Genomic DNA, 15,034 nt, shown 5'->3' with positions numbered 1-15,034 from the left:
TACTGTGACTATTCATTTACATTTTAATCTATTCTTTGTGAAATTATTTGAATGCGATAGAATGACATGCATCTGTTTCTTGGTGTTTCTGCCCCACATTTTGACCGTTTTGTCATGGGAGGCCAAGATCACGATCGTGCTGTTGGGGAGTCGCAGTACACTGATCCTGTCACTGTGTGCCTAGGGAAAATCCATAAAAATAATCATCATTCGAAAAAGACATCAGTTTCATCAGAGGAAAAGGGAGAGGTCTTACAGCTTTCCTGCTCCTCCAGGAGTTGACGTTTGGTGGCTGCTTGAACCACGTTTCTCCACACACCCCCAACTCTGGAGACAGGACACAGAATAACAGTGCAGTTAATAAATTATTCATATAACAACTTGTTTACATATGATTCACAATATGTATCACAATGTGTTTGATTATGCTGATGGACACCCTGACACCCCTAACCACAGCTCTGGCTGTTCTCTGTGACTGATAAAGGCCCTCTCACTGCAGCGGAAGTCAATTGAATTGTACGTCGTTGTGACTGCAGGCCCGTCGTAGAACATGACGCCTAAGCCTGACTCCACCTCTTCATCCCCCTGACCCCTACCATCCCACCCCTAACACACTGTCACTGTTACTCCTCTCATGTTTCGGGATGACTGAGGTAAGAACAAGAATAAGAAAGAGTAAGGAGATGTAAGACCTTGACTCTACACAGGCAAAAGCAAGCGATGAAAAAAAATCACTAAACTTCCCGTTGACTTCCTGCTCTCTCTTTCTCTCTCACGTTCTCTTTCTGTAATTCTCCCCCATTATCTCCATCCCTGTTGATTGGCAAATCAATGAACCAGTAAATCATAGAAACGACCAATCATAATCTATTTCTCTTATCTATTTAGCCATCTACAGTATCTAATGATCCTTGACCAGATTTACAGTCCCAGTGGTGTCAGCTTAGACAATGTACACAGTAAAAGTGTACTTTCCAGATGTAAAATGTAAAGTTGTATTAACATGTATAGCTTATTACACTGAAACAAATATTTGATTGCCTAGTTTTGAGATGACATAGAGTAACTTAATATTTTAAGGCAGCAGAGTAACTTCAAAATCGAACTCTGAAAATCAAGTTGAATTGAGTTATCAACCTGACCTGATATGACTGTCCCTTGTGGCAAGATGTGACATCCCAGATAGTCAAACACTAACTAGACAACACATACTAAATGGCTCCTATATATTATTGATCTAAAAGCGCAGATTGACTCTTTCATGAAATACATTTTATTGAATATAACATGGTTTTTATGATTTTGTGGTAGAAATACACAATGTTACCAGTTGTAAATAAATAGGTTATTTAAAAAAGTGAGGATCCGTTAACAGTCAAACATGAAAACCATTTCACAAATCAATTAGGAGAAAAAGTGTGTCAAAATGTCTCAAAATACCTTCTGGACCTGAATTTACATAGAAAGTGTTAACGGAAAATAATGCAATTATGCTCCTATTTGTTCTATCTGTTCTGAGACTACATTAAACTTGTGTGTGGATCCCCAGGGTATGCGGGTACCACATATTGAGACACTGGACTCTCTCCTATGTGAGTTCTCTGATGTGACGTCATGTTGGAGCGCTGGGTGAAGCATTTCCCACACTGTGTGCACTGATAGGGCTTCTCCCCGCTGTGGACCACAGCATGTCTGATCAGGTTGCACTGCTTGGTGAAACTCCTGCCACACTCTTCACAACTGTACGGTTTCTCGCCGGTGTGACTCCGGAGGTGTACTTTGAGCTGGCAGAAACGCTGGAAGCTCTTCCCACAGAAGGTGCAGCTGAAACGCCTCTCGGTGGTGCCGCCCGACCTCCACTGAGTCCTCATTCTCTTCACCATGTTAAAACTACTGCGACTCAGGCTGTATCCAGAGAAGGTGGAGGTGGTGGCCATGTTTGACCCTGTCATGCATTCACTCATTCTCACTGTTGATTCTGAAGAAGCCCCGTATTGATGCTGCCTTGGCTGTAGAGCTGAACTATTTCCTTCATTATTTGAGTTCAGCCTCTCGCTGCTCTCTCCCTCTGGCATCTGTTGTCTAGTCTCATCAGCCAATGTCCTGACATGTCTTGTCATGTGTGATCCTGCACTGAACAGGTTAGTATGTGGTTTCCATATAGAAGAGTGAAGCGATGGCCCCACATCATCTGTCATAGTAGGAATGGATGGCAGCCCACTATGAGATGGGAAAATTGAGATATTCTGAGAGTACTCTTCTGTGGAATGAAAGGAGAAATCTGGGTGGCCATCAGGGTCAGTGTCTCTGCCTGGATCCACAGAGGTCCACAGCTGCCCATCAGTCTCATCCATAACAAACTGGTCAGGTCCTGCCAGGGCCATGGTCTGATCCAGCTCCTCCTCTTTCTCATCCTTCACCATCACTAGGTCTAGTGAGTCCTTGTCCTCGGCTGGCCGGTGCTGCTCTGTGCTGAACACCTCTGTAGACGCGAGCCGGAGTGTGCCTGGTTCCTCTGGACGATCAGAATTTGGGTAATGTTCCACTGAGTCTTTGGGAGATATGTTGGGTTGTGTGATGAAGTCTTCATCACAGTGCCGTTGTTCAAAGGATGGTGGTTTCCCAGGCTTGGAACCAGACTCTAAAGATTTGGGGATAAACATTAAATAAACATTACAAAAGACCCTTAACAGTTGGAAAACATGACTGCTTTAGAACTGACTGTGTGTACAGTTGAAGTCGGATGTTTACATACAGCTTAGCCAAATACATTTAAACTCAGTTTTTCACAATTCCTGACATTTTATCCTAGTAAAGATTCCCTGTCTTAGGTCAGTTAGGATCACCACTTTATTTTAAGAATGTGAAATGTCAGAATAATAGTAGAGAGAATGATTTATTTCAGCTTTTATTTCTTTCATCACATTCCCAGTGGGTCAGAAGTTTACATACACTCAATTAGTATTTGGTAGCATTGCCTTTAAATTGTCCTCTGTGGTCCTCTGTAGCTCAATTGGTAGAGCATGGCGCTTGTAACGCCAGGGTAGTGGGTTCGATCCCCGGGACCACCCATACGTAAAAATGTATGCACACATGACTGTAAGTCGCTTTGGATAAAAGCGTCTGCTAAATGGCATATTATATTATTATTATTATAACTGTTTAACTTGGGTCAAACGTTTCGGGTAGCCTTCCACAAGCTTCCCACAATAAGTTGGGTGAATTTTGGCCCATTCCTCCTGACAGAGCTGGTGTAATGGAGTCAGGTTTGTAGGCCTCCTTGCTCGCACACGCTTTTTCAGTTCTGCCCACAAGTTTTCTATAGGATTGAGGTCAGGGCTTTGTGATGGCCACTCCAATACCTTGACTTTGTTGTCCTTAAGCTATTTTGCCACAACTTTGGAAGTATGCTTGGGGTCATTGTCCATTTGGAAGACCCATTTGCGACCAAGCTTTAACTTCCTGACTGATGTCTTGAGATGTTGCTTCAATATATCCACATAAGTTTCCTTCCTAATGATGTCATCTATTTTGTGAAGTGCACCAGTCCCTCCTGCAGCAAAGCACCCCCACAGCATGATGCTGCCACCCCCGTGCTTCACGGTTGGGATGGTGTTCTTCGGCTTGCAAGCCATCCCCTTTTTCCTCCAAACATAATGATGGTCATTATGGCCAAACAGTTCTATTTTTGTTTCATCAGACCAGAGGACATTTCTCCAAAAAGTACGATCTTTGTCCCCATGTGCAGTTACAAACCGTAGTCTAGCTTTTGTATGGCGGTTTTGGAGCAGTGGCTTCTTCCTTGCTGAGCGGCCTTTCAGGTTATGTCGATATAGGACTCGTTTTACTGTGGATATAGATATTTTTGTACCGGTTTGCTCCAGCATCTTCCCAAGGTCCTTTGCTGTTGTTCTGGGATTTATTTGCACTTTTCGCACCAAAGTACGTTGATCTCTAGGAGACAGATCACGTCTCCTTCCTGAGCGGTATGACGGCTGCGTGGTCCCATGGTGTTTATACTTGAGTATTATTGTTTGTACAGATGAACGTGATACCTTCAGGCGTTTGGAAATTGCTCCCAAGGATGAACCAGACATGTGGAGGTCTACAATTTTTTTGCTGAAGTCTTGGCTGATTTCATTTGATTTTCCAATGATGTCAAAGAGGCACTGAGTTTGAAGGTAGGCCTTGAAATACATCAACAGGTACACCTCCAATTGACTCAAATTATGTCAATTAGCCTATCAGAAGCTTCTAAAGCCATGACATAATTTTCTGGAATTTTCCAAGCTGTTTAAAAGGCACAGTCAACTTAGTGTATGTAAACTTCTGACCCACTGGAATTGTATACAGTGAATTATAAGTGAAATAATCTGTCTGTAAACAATTGTTGGAAAAATTACTTGTGTCTTGCACAAAGTAGATGTCCTAACCGACTTGCCAAAACTATAGTTTGTTAACAAGAAATGGTTGAAAAATGAGTTTTAATGACTCCAACCTAAGTGTATGTACATTTCCGACTTCAACTGTACATGCGCTCTATATGCCAGAACATAAAACACCAATGTAGCAATTTGGAACATGCATACCACCACACCCCACCCCCCACAGTCTTCCATAGACAGACAGAGCAGTACCCCTTATGGTCACACCCACCCTCTCCAGTGACCCTGAGCTCTTCCTGAGGGTCAGTCTTCCACACGTCCTCTGCTGTCTCCTCATCTTTGATCAGTATGGGTTCAGTATCCTCTCTCTGCTCCACATCTGTAGGCTGTAACAGGGGACTGAGGTTATTACATACATTTACATTACATACATTTTAGTCATTTAGCAGACGCTCTTATCCAGAGCGACTTACAGTTAGTGAATACATCTTTTTTTATATTTTTTTATACTGGCCCCCCGTGGGAATCGAACCCACAACCCTGGCATTGCAAACGCCATGCTCTATCAACTGAGCTACATCCCTGCCGGCCATTCCCTCCCCTACCCTGGACGACGCTGGGCCAATTGTGCGCCGCCCATGAGTCTCCCGGTCGCGGCCGGCTGCGACAGAGCCTGGATTCGAACCAGGATCTCTAGTGGCACAGTTAGCACTGCGATGCAGTGCCTTAGACCACTGCGCCACTCAGGAGCATTACTCTGGACACAAACCATATCTAACCATTTTCATACTCATGAATCACACAAAAGTGGTAAATTCTCCTGATATTCCAATAGCAGAATTGATCCAAGAGGTCAGGTCTCTGTTGTTGTAAAAGGTGATGCATCACACCTGGGGTTGAGAGTCCTCTTCAACAGCCATCTCTCTGTCTCTCCACTGTGAGCTACTCCTCTGCTTGTTCAAAACAATCTTGACTGGATATGAAGATCTCTCTGATGCCATGGGGTAAAAAACTGGAAAATAATTGTATTCAGTCAAATATTAGGGCTACTCACACATTTGGGTTTCGCATATGCAATCAATTTACTAGCCCGGAGACCCGATGTTGAATTTCATTGAATTCTACGTCGGGCATAAATTAGCTTTTGGATCAGGAAAGTTTCCTCTCACGACCTCTACGAGCCAGAATGTCGAATAAAATAATATTTTAACTTACTTTACTGGTTGTCCGTGTATTTGTTCCTTTTGCAGGTACATTACATGACCAAAAGTATGTGGACACCTGCTCATCGAACATCTCATTCCAAAATCATCGGCATTAATATGAAGTTGGTTCCCCCTTTGCTGCTATAACAGCCTACACTGTTCTGGGAAGGCTTTCCTCTAGATGTTGGAACATTGCTGCAAGGACTTGCTTCCATTCAGCCACAAGAGCATTAGTGAGGTTGGGCACTGATGTTGGGCGATTAGGCCTGGCTCGCAGTCGGCATTCTAATTCATCCCAAAGTTGTTAGATGGGGTTGAGATCAGGGCTCTGTGCAGGCCAGACAAGTTCTTCCACACCGATCTCGACAAACCATTTCTGTATGGACCTCACTTTGTGCACGGGGGCATTGTCATGATGAAACAGCAAAGGGCCTTCCCCAAACTGTTGCCACAAAGTTGGAAACACAGAATCGTCTACAATCTCATTGTATGTTGTAGTCTCCCGAGTGGCGCAGTGGTCTAAGGCTGTGCCACTAGAGATCCTGGTTCGAATCTAGGCTCTGTCGTAGCCGGCCACGACCGGGAGACCCATGGGGCGGCGCACAATTGGCCCAGCGTCGTCCAGGGTAGGGGAGGGAATGGCCGGCAGGGATGTAGCTCAGTTGGTAGATCATGGCGTTTGCAACGCCAGGGTTGTGGGTTCAATTCCCATGGGGGGCCAGTATAAAAAATGATGTATGCACTCACTAACTGTACGTCGCTCTGGATAAGAGCGTCTGCTAAATGACTAAAATGTAAATGTAAATGTTGTAGTGTTAAGATTTTCCTTCACTGGAACTAAGGGGCCTTGCCCGAACCATGAAAAACAGCCCCAGACCATTATTCCTCCTCCACCCAACTTTACAGTTGGCACTATGCATTCGGTCAGGTAGCGTTCTCATGGCATCCGTCAAACCCAGATTCGTCCGTTGGACTGCCAGATGGTGAAGCGTGATTCATCACTCCAGAGAACACGTTTCCACTACTCCAGAGTCCAATGGTGGCAAGCTTTACAACACTCCAGCCGACGCTTGGCATTGCACATGGTGATCTTAGGCTTGTGTGCGGCTGCTCGGCCATGGAAACCCATTTCATGAAGCTCCTGACGAACAGTTATTGTGCTAACGTTGCTTCCAGAGGCAGTTTCGAACTCTGTAGTGAGTGTTGCAACCGAGGATAGGCGATTTTTACGCGCTACGCGCTTCAGCACTCGGCAGTCCTGATTTGTGAGCTTGTGCGGCCTACCGCTTGGCGGCTGAGCCATTGTTGCTCCTATACATTTCCACTTCACAATAACAGCACTTACAGTTGACCGGCGCAGCTCTAGCAGGGCAGAAATTTGATGAACTGACTTGGAAAGGTGGCATCCTATGACGGTGCCACATGTAAAGTCACTGAGCTTTTCATTAAGGCCATTCTACTGTCAATGTTTGGCTATGGAGATTGCATGGCTGTGTGCTCGATTTTATACACCTGTCAGCAACAGGTGTGGCTGAAATCGCCAAATCCACTAATTTGAAGGGGTGTCCACATACTTCTGTATATATAGGAAAATGTTCTGGGATTCATCTGATAACATTGAAGAATCACCGGCTTCATTAATAAGTGCATCAACGATGTTGTCCCCACAGTAACTGTATGTACATACCCCAACCAGAAGCCATGGATTACAGGCAACATCAGCACTGAGCTAAAGGCTAGAGCTGCCGCTTTCAAGGAGCAGGACACTAATCCGGATGATTTTAAGAAATCCCGCTATGAACTCTGACAAGCCATCAAACAGGCAAAGCGTCAATACAGGACTATCCTACTATGCCGGCTCTGACGCTTGACAGATGTGGCAGGGCTGGCAAACTATCACGGATTGGAAAGACCAATCTGGAGGGAACCTCTGTGGCCTGATGAGAAAATATGCAGGTTGTGTATGTACAGTTGAAGTCGGAAGTTTACATACACCTTAGCCAAATACATTTAAACTCAGTTTTTCACAATTCCTAACATTTAATCCTAGTAAACATTCCCTGTCTTAGGTCAGTTAGGATCACCACTTTATTCTAAGAATGTGAAATGTCAGAATAATAGTAGAGAGAATGATTTATTTCAGCTTTTATTTCTTTCATCACATTCCCAGTGGGTCAGAAGTTTACATACACTCAATTAGTATTTGGTAGCATTGCCTTTAAATTGTTTAACTTGGGTCAAACGTTTCAGGTAGCCTTCCACAAGCTTCCCACAATAAGTTGGATGAATTTTGGCCCATTCCTCCTGACAGAGCTGGTGTAACTGAGTCAGGTTTGTAGGCCTCCTTGCTCGCACACACTTTTTCAGTTCTACCCACAAATGTTCTATAGGATTGAGGTCAGGGCTTTGTGATGGCCACTCAAATCCCTTGACTTTGTTGTCCTTAAGCCATTTTGCCACAACTTTGGAAGTATGCTTGGGGTCATTGTCCATTTGGAAGACCCATTTGCGACCAAGCTTTAACTTCCTGACTGATGTCTTGAGATGTTGCTTCAATATATCCACATAATTTTCCTTCCTCATGATGCCATCTATTTTGTGAAGTGCACCAGTCCCTCCTGCAGCAAAGCACCCCCACAGCATGATGCTGCCACCCCTGTGCTTCACGGTTGGGATGGTGTTCTTCGGCTTGTAAGGTACCCCCTTTTTCCTCCAAACATAACGATGGTCATTATGGCTAAACAGTTCTATCTTTGTTTCATCAGACCAGAGGACATTTCTCCAAAAGGTACGATCTTTGTCCCCATGTGCAGTTGCAAACCGTAGTCTGGCTTTTTTATGGCAGTGGCTTCTTCCTTACTGAGCGGCCTTTCAGGTTATGTCGATATAGGACTTGTTTTACTGTGGATATAGATACTTTTGTACCTGTTTCCTCCAGCATCTTCACAAGGTCCTTTGCTGTTGTTCTGGGATTGATTTGCACTTTTCACACCAAAGTACGTTAATCTCTAGGAGACAGAACGCGTCTCCTTCCTGAGCGGTATGACAGCTGCGTGGTCCCATGGTGTTTATACTTGCGCACTATTGTTTGTACAGATGAACGTGGTACCTTCAGTCGTTTGGAAATTGCTCCCAAGGATGAACCAGACTTGTGGAGGTCTACAATTGGCTGATATCTTTTGATTTTCCAATGATGTCAAGCAAAGAGGCACTGAGTTTGAAGGTAGGCCTTGAAATACATCAACAGGTACACCTCCAATTGACTCAAATTATGTCAATTAGCCTATCAGAAGCTTCTAAAACCATGACATCATTTTTTGGAATTTTCTAAGCTGTTTAAAGGCACAGTCAATTTAGTGTATGTAAACTTCTGACCCACTGGAATTGTGATACAGTGAATTATAAGTGAAATAATCTGTCTGTAAACAATTGTTGGAAAAATTACTTGTGTCATGCAGAAAGTAGATGTCCTAACCGACTTGCCAAAACTATAGTTTCTTAACAAAAAATATGTGGAGTGGTTGAAAAACGAGTTTTAATGACTCCAACCTAAGTGTATGTAAACTTCTGACTTCAGCTGTACATACAGTGCCTTCAGAAAGTATTCACACCCATTGACCTTTTCCACATTTTATTGTGTTACAGCCTGAATGGATTAAATTGAGATGTAGTGTCACTGGCCCACACAACACCCCATAATGTCAAAGTGGAATTATGTTTTTAGAAATGTTTACGAATTAATTTTAAATGAAAAGCTGAAATGTCTTGAGTCAATAAGCATTCAACCCCTTTGTTATGGCAAGCCTAAATAAGTTCAGGAGTAAAAATGTGCTTAACAAGTCACATAATAAGTTGCATGCACTCATTCTGTGTGCAATAACAGTGTTTAACATTATTTTTTGAATGACTACATCATCTCTGTGCCCCATACATACAATTATCTGTAAGGTCCCTCAGTCGAGCAGTGAATTTGAAACACAGATTGAACCACAAAAACCAAGGAGGTTTTCCAATGCACCTATTGGTAGATGGGTAAAAACAAAATAAGCAGACATTGAAACTCCCTTTGAGCATGGTGAAGTTATTAAATTACACTTTGGATGGTGTATCAATACACCCAGTCACTACAAAGATACAGGCGTCCTTCCGAACTCAGTTGCTAGAGAGGAAGGAAATCGCTCAGGGATTTCACCATCCATTACGCCTTGATCACACCTACCATGTTTTTGCGCAAAATGGTAGGCAGCATCAACATTTACTTTCTGCTACCATTTCTGTCAAGCATTCTAGGCATACAATTTGATGTATAAGTTAGATAAATCCACAGTATACACCACACAGGCCACTGCAATGCAATACTGCAAGGCAAACGTAGCATTCTATTGGAAATGAATGCACTTCTGGTGTCCCAAATCGCAACAACCCTGTCAGTGTGATCGAGGCGTTATGCGCATAATTCAGGTGATAGAAATCTGAACACACAACCAGCACTTTGAAAAGTTCATTTAATTATACTTTCCTGTGGATATATTTCTCACATTCCTACCTGCAAATGGACCAACTGCACGGACAACCGGTAAAGTAAGTTCAAATATAATTGTATTCAAAATTCTGGCTTGTAAGGTAGAGGTCGTGAGAGTTAACTTTCCTGATCCAAACGCTCATTTATGCCCGACGTTGAATCCAATTAAATTCAACGTCGGGTCTCCACTCTCCAGCTATTAATTTACCATGAAAAATAACACATAAACTACCTTTTCGTCCTCGTTTCTTCTTCAGCTCGCTTTCCATCATTTGCCATTTCCTTTTCAGTACATCAATATCTCGCTGGCTTTGGGTCATTTCCAAACGTATAACTGCACAGCTATCATCTACACGTTTGTTTATTTCTGCTACAGCTGCTTTAGCTAATACCTCCATAACGGATACCAACTGCGCCTGAAAATTGCAGCTCGCCATCTTGTCCAGCCCAAATAACAGATGTGTATTCTCTGTGTAAAGGAAATAGTACAAAATGTGCAATAAACAATCCGTAGATGTTGATAAATGGCAACAATGTAGTGAGTAGATAATGTGTGCGCAATTGCAATAGCTCTTCCGTTCAACTCATGAGGCAAGTATTTATTACCGTAAATAGAAGACTACAGCAGCCCTTCAAAATTGGTAGAATTAGCACTGGCCTATAAATACCAATGTATATTCTAGACTGCATGTAAGGTAGCAATATCTATTTACAAAAAATACGTTTTACGATCTAAATAAAGAATTTGGATCGTAAAACGTCTTCTGTTTTTAAGTTAATATATATGGCTACATGTAGGGGAGAGTGCAGTGCAATGAAGTGTCTCACATGGTTATTAACGCATAAAAGACTATTCAGTGCTTAATTTGAGCCGGATCCTGGCACCTCTATGTATCTCTCACAGAACTAGAATGAGATTCACTTTCTATGATCCCTCTCCCTATCTCTGCTCTGATAGACATGAGCCTGCAACTCTCATCTCCACCATTGCACTTCATCATTTATTTATTTATAGAATCTTAGCTGCGCGAAGGGTTCTGGAGGAGCTGCAGCACCCCTGATGAATTTAAATGCATTTGCCAAAGTTATAGAATAACTGCTGTCTGTTCATAAATAAATGAAATAATTCAGAATAGCCTGCTACACCATGAAAATGGCCATAATTTAGCCACAGAGGATCAATAGCTTTTCAATAGTTTTTTTGGGCCAAATAATCGGGAACGCACAGCAAATCTGTCAGTGAACAGTATGCAGACAAAACAGGCCTTTTGCAATATTTCAAATACAATCGTGGGGAAACACAGGTTGGAAACCAAATGGCTCCTGCTGAAAAGAGAAGACTATAATCTGTCTGCTGTAGGCTAACAAAATATTTGATCAACTTCCAAATATTGTTTTACAAAGTAAGGATTTATACAGGATACTACCTTGTACATAAAACCTTCAAACCAAATTTCCATACCTAAAACCTTGATTTTGGACAAAATTACCTGAATGGATTCTTACTACCGAGGACTATCAAGAAAAAACTTCTAACAAACCAAAACCTGCAAAAGAAACACAGCAGAAACCTGGAAATACCATCGGAACACAAAACTGAGTGAGTAATGTTCAGTCTGAAGCTACTTCTGAAGCCAAAAAGTAAAATACAATAATCTCTAGGTAATTGTGTTATATAAAGCTTAGTAAACAAGGCTAGAGAGCTTCAAGTTCCTTGGTGTCCACATCACCAACAAACTATCATGGTCCAAACACACCAAGACAGTCGTGAAGAGGGCACGACAAAGCCTATTCCCCCTCAGGAGACTGAAAAGATTTGGCATGGGTCCTCAGATCCTCAAAAAGTTATACAGCTGCACCATCGAGAGCATCCTGACTGGTTGCATCACCACCTGGTATGGCAACTGCTTGGCCTCCGACCGCAAGGCACTACAGAGGGTAGTGCGTACGGCCCAGTACATCACTGGGGCCAAGCTTCCTGCCATCCAGGACCTCTATACCAGGCGGTGTCAGAAGAAGGCCCTCAAAATTGTCAAAAACTCCAGCTACCCTAGTTATAGACTGTTCTCTCTGCTACTGCACGGCAAGCGGTACCGGAGCGCCAAGTCTAGGTCCAAAAGGCTTCTCAACAGCTTCTAACCCCAAGCCATAAGACTTCTGAACAGCTAATCATGGCTACCCAGACTATTTGCACTGTCCTCCCACCCCCACCCCATCCCCCTCTTTTACGCTGCTGCTACTCTGTTTATTATTTATGCATAGTCACTTTAACTCTACCCACATGTACATATTACCTCAATTACCTCGACTAGCCGGTGCCCCCACACATTGACTCTGCACCGGTACCCCCCTGTATATAGCCTCCCTACTGTTATTTTATTTTACTGCTGCTCTTTAGTTATTTGCTTTTATTTTTTTACTTAACACTTTTTCTATTTTATTGTAAGCATTTCACTGTAATGTCTACACCTGTTGTATTCGGCGCATGTGGCAAATAACATTTGAATTGATTTGATACTAAGCTACCAAGCTGCTAGGACAGAACAGTCCTGGCTGCAACTTCAATTAGCACTGAAGTGTGAAGTGAGATGTGTGTGAACTCTTGAGCCTAACAATGGCAGAAGAGTTTCACAGCCTCCCCCACCCAAATACAAAGGCCTTTGAAGCCCCCTGCGCTATGGCTTATCCCTGTGCAGATGTCATCACAGAACAGTACCCCTTGGATTTTAAAAATAACACTGCACGGAATAAGTACAAAAAGAAGCTCCTCAAGGACAATCCAGAGACACTATTTGCTGACTGCTGCAAAGAGGGGAACGTAAGCAACTTTTTTCCACACAGACCATCCCCTGGCATGGCACAGTACTATAAGAGCACACTACCCCAATGTCAAGAGAGGAAACCCAGGGTGGAAACTCAGAATACTAGACATCGAGGAAACTGAAACAACCTCTGTCAACATGTACAAGTCTGGGAGAGTAATGGTGTAGGGCATCCTCAAGCAGTTCCAGCAGGACTTTTACGGGATCAAAGAGAGAGCACAGCAGGAAAAGCTCTCTCTCTGTGACGACTCCCCCCATCCTGAGTGAGTCTGATCATACCTCTTCAGCACTGAACACACCCAGGTCCTACAACTGCACTGCTTTTCCATCATTGAGAGGGATACATTCACAGAACTGGAGAGAGACATGGTGGAGCTCAGAGAGCTAGTCCACACAATCCAGACAGAACAGACCCATAAAACAGACCAGCACAACAACACCCCCCCAACAAGACCCGGAGGGCTGAAGGTGGAGATGGACGGCTGTCTGAGAGAGCTGGCTGCACTCCAGACTGAGGTGAGAGAACTTAAGGAGGAGAGAGAGAGGAACACATGGCACAGCTAAATGCAGTGAAGGAGGAGGGAGAGGCACACATGGCACAGATAACAGCACTGAAGGAGGAGGGAGAGGAAGCCAGCCGTGAGCTGCCCAGTGATGCGAGCCTACCAGACGGGCTAAATGCCTTTTATGCTCGCTTCGAGGCAAGCAACACCGAAGCATGCATGAGAGCACCAACTGTTCCGGATGTCTGTGTGATCACGCTCTCCATAGCCGATGTGAGCAAGACCTTTAAACAGGTCAACATTCACAAGGCCGCGGGGCCAGACGGATTACCAGGACGTGTACTCAGAGCATGCACGGACCAACTGGCAAGTGTCTTCACTGATATTTTCAACCTCTCCCTGACCGAGTCTGTAATACCTACATGTTTCAAGCAGACCACCATAGTCCCTGTGCCCAAGAAAGCGAAGGTAACCTGCCTAAATGACTACCGCCCTGTAGCACTCACGTCGGTAGCCATGAAGTGCTTTGAAAGGCTGGTCATGACTCACATCAACACCATCATCCCGGAAACTCTAGACCCACTCCAATTCGCATACCGCCCCAACAGATCCACAGATGACGCAATCTCAATCGCACTCCACACTGCCTTTTCCCACCTGGACAAAAGGAACACCTATGTGAGAATGCTGTTCATTGACTACAGCTCAGCGTTCAACACCATAGTGCCCACAAAGCTCATCACTAAGCTAAGGACCCTGGGACTAAATACCTCCCTCTGCAACTGGATCCTGGAATTCCTGAAGGCCGCCCCCAGGTGGTAATATTCTCCATAGGCCCTTATATAAATCATTATTTGGGATATAAACCATTTGCATTTCTAAACCATTGAATTATATACTCCCCTTTTACATGCACTGAAACCTTCAGTGTTTTCACAACACTCTCTTAAAAACACCAATATTAAGGTTGAAGAACCACATTGGGTGTTTCAGAGTACTTAATTTATGTTTTAAAACACATTCTGTGCATTAAAACATTTATATTGGGTTTACATTCCAACACCCTCCAAACACCAGATCTCAGTTTAGGTGCACTACTTTTCATGGTTTCATTACGCAATCATGGTGTTTTGAGACTTTCTATTTTTACAGTGTAGCTGCCTGCTCCATAGACCTACAGTATATACTGTACAGTGGCAACCCGTCATTCATGGCAGGTGGGGCAGAGCCCCACAGGTTTTGAGCCCCACCTGTTTGTTGCCTGTTTTGCATGTTATTTTGACATTAATTCGTGTCGCATATCAGTTTGCAAACAATGTCACAAAAAAAATCTTTGAGTTTATAAAGCCACATACAAACTTGGTCTCTTTTTTGATTTCTTGAGTAAGGCAGCTCCGAAATGCAGGTGTTTCAGCCTTTCAGTGCTTTCTGTGATTTATCAATCAATTAAAATAAATTCATTAGGCCCTAATCTATGGATTTCACATGACTGGGAATACAGATATGCATATGTTGGTCACAGATACCTTTAAAAAGGTAGGGGCATGGATCAGAAAAACAATCAGTATCTGTGGGACAAATCTCCTTTGAATAG

General features: G+C 43.4%; 1 protein-coding gene across 2 annotated transcripts; it reads right to left on the bottom strand.

Annotated features, from left to right (window-relative positions):
- Window positions 1-341: 341 nt before the first annotated feature.
- LOC311098770 (uncharacterized protein) lies at window positions 342-10,677 on the bottom strand. 2 transcript variants are annotated; one of them, XM_084139334.1, is made up of 4 exons: window positions 10,348-10,677; window positions 5,279-5,400; window positions 4,660-4,774; window positions 342-2,644 (listed from the first exon to the last, which is right to left on the bottom strand). In XM_084139334.1, exons 1-4 carry the CDS (start codon window positions 10,550-10,552, stop codon window positions 1,524-1,526), a joined length of 1,563 nt encoding a protein of 520 aa, XP_083995460.1. In that variant the 5' UTR covers window positions 10,553-10,677; the 3' UTR covers window positions 342-1,523. The 2 variants fall into 2 exon arrangements, with proteins under 2 accessions (XP_083995460.1, XP_083995461.1); XM_084139335.1 differs by lacking the exons at window positions 4,660-4,774; window positions 5,279-5,400 and having other exon boundaries at window positions 10,348-10,673.
- Window positions 10,678-15,034: the final 4,357 nt, after the last annotated feature.

The sequence above is a fragment of the Coregonus lavaretus genome (assembly GCF_964263955.1).
Source record: "Coregonus lavaretus genome assembly, chromosome: 23".
Lineage (NCBI taxonomy): Eukaryota > Metazoa > Chordata > Actinopteri > Salmoniformes > Salmonidae > Coregonus > Coregonus lavaretus.
The sequence above is the reverse complement of the archived record's forward strand: the minus strand, read 5'-3'. Positions and strand labels throughout refer to the sequence as shown.

What these genes read in the sequence shown, in the direction of transcription:
- LOC311098770 (XM_084139334.1), bottom strand. Translation starts at nt 10,552, where the DNA reads ATGGCGAGCTGCAATTTTCAGGCGCAGTTGGTATCCGTTATGGAGGTA. An exon ending in GAAGAAACGAGGACGAAAAG is followed by an intron (nt 5,401 to 10,347) that starts GTAGTTTATGTG and finishes ATTATTTTCCAG; the next exon opens with TTTTTTACCCCATGGCATCA. An exon ending in GCTCAGGGTCACTGGAGAGG is followed by an intron (nt 2,645 to 4,659) that starts GTGGGTGTGACC and finishes CCAAATCTTTAG; the next exon opens with AGTCTGGTTCCAAGCCTGGG.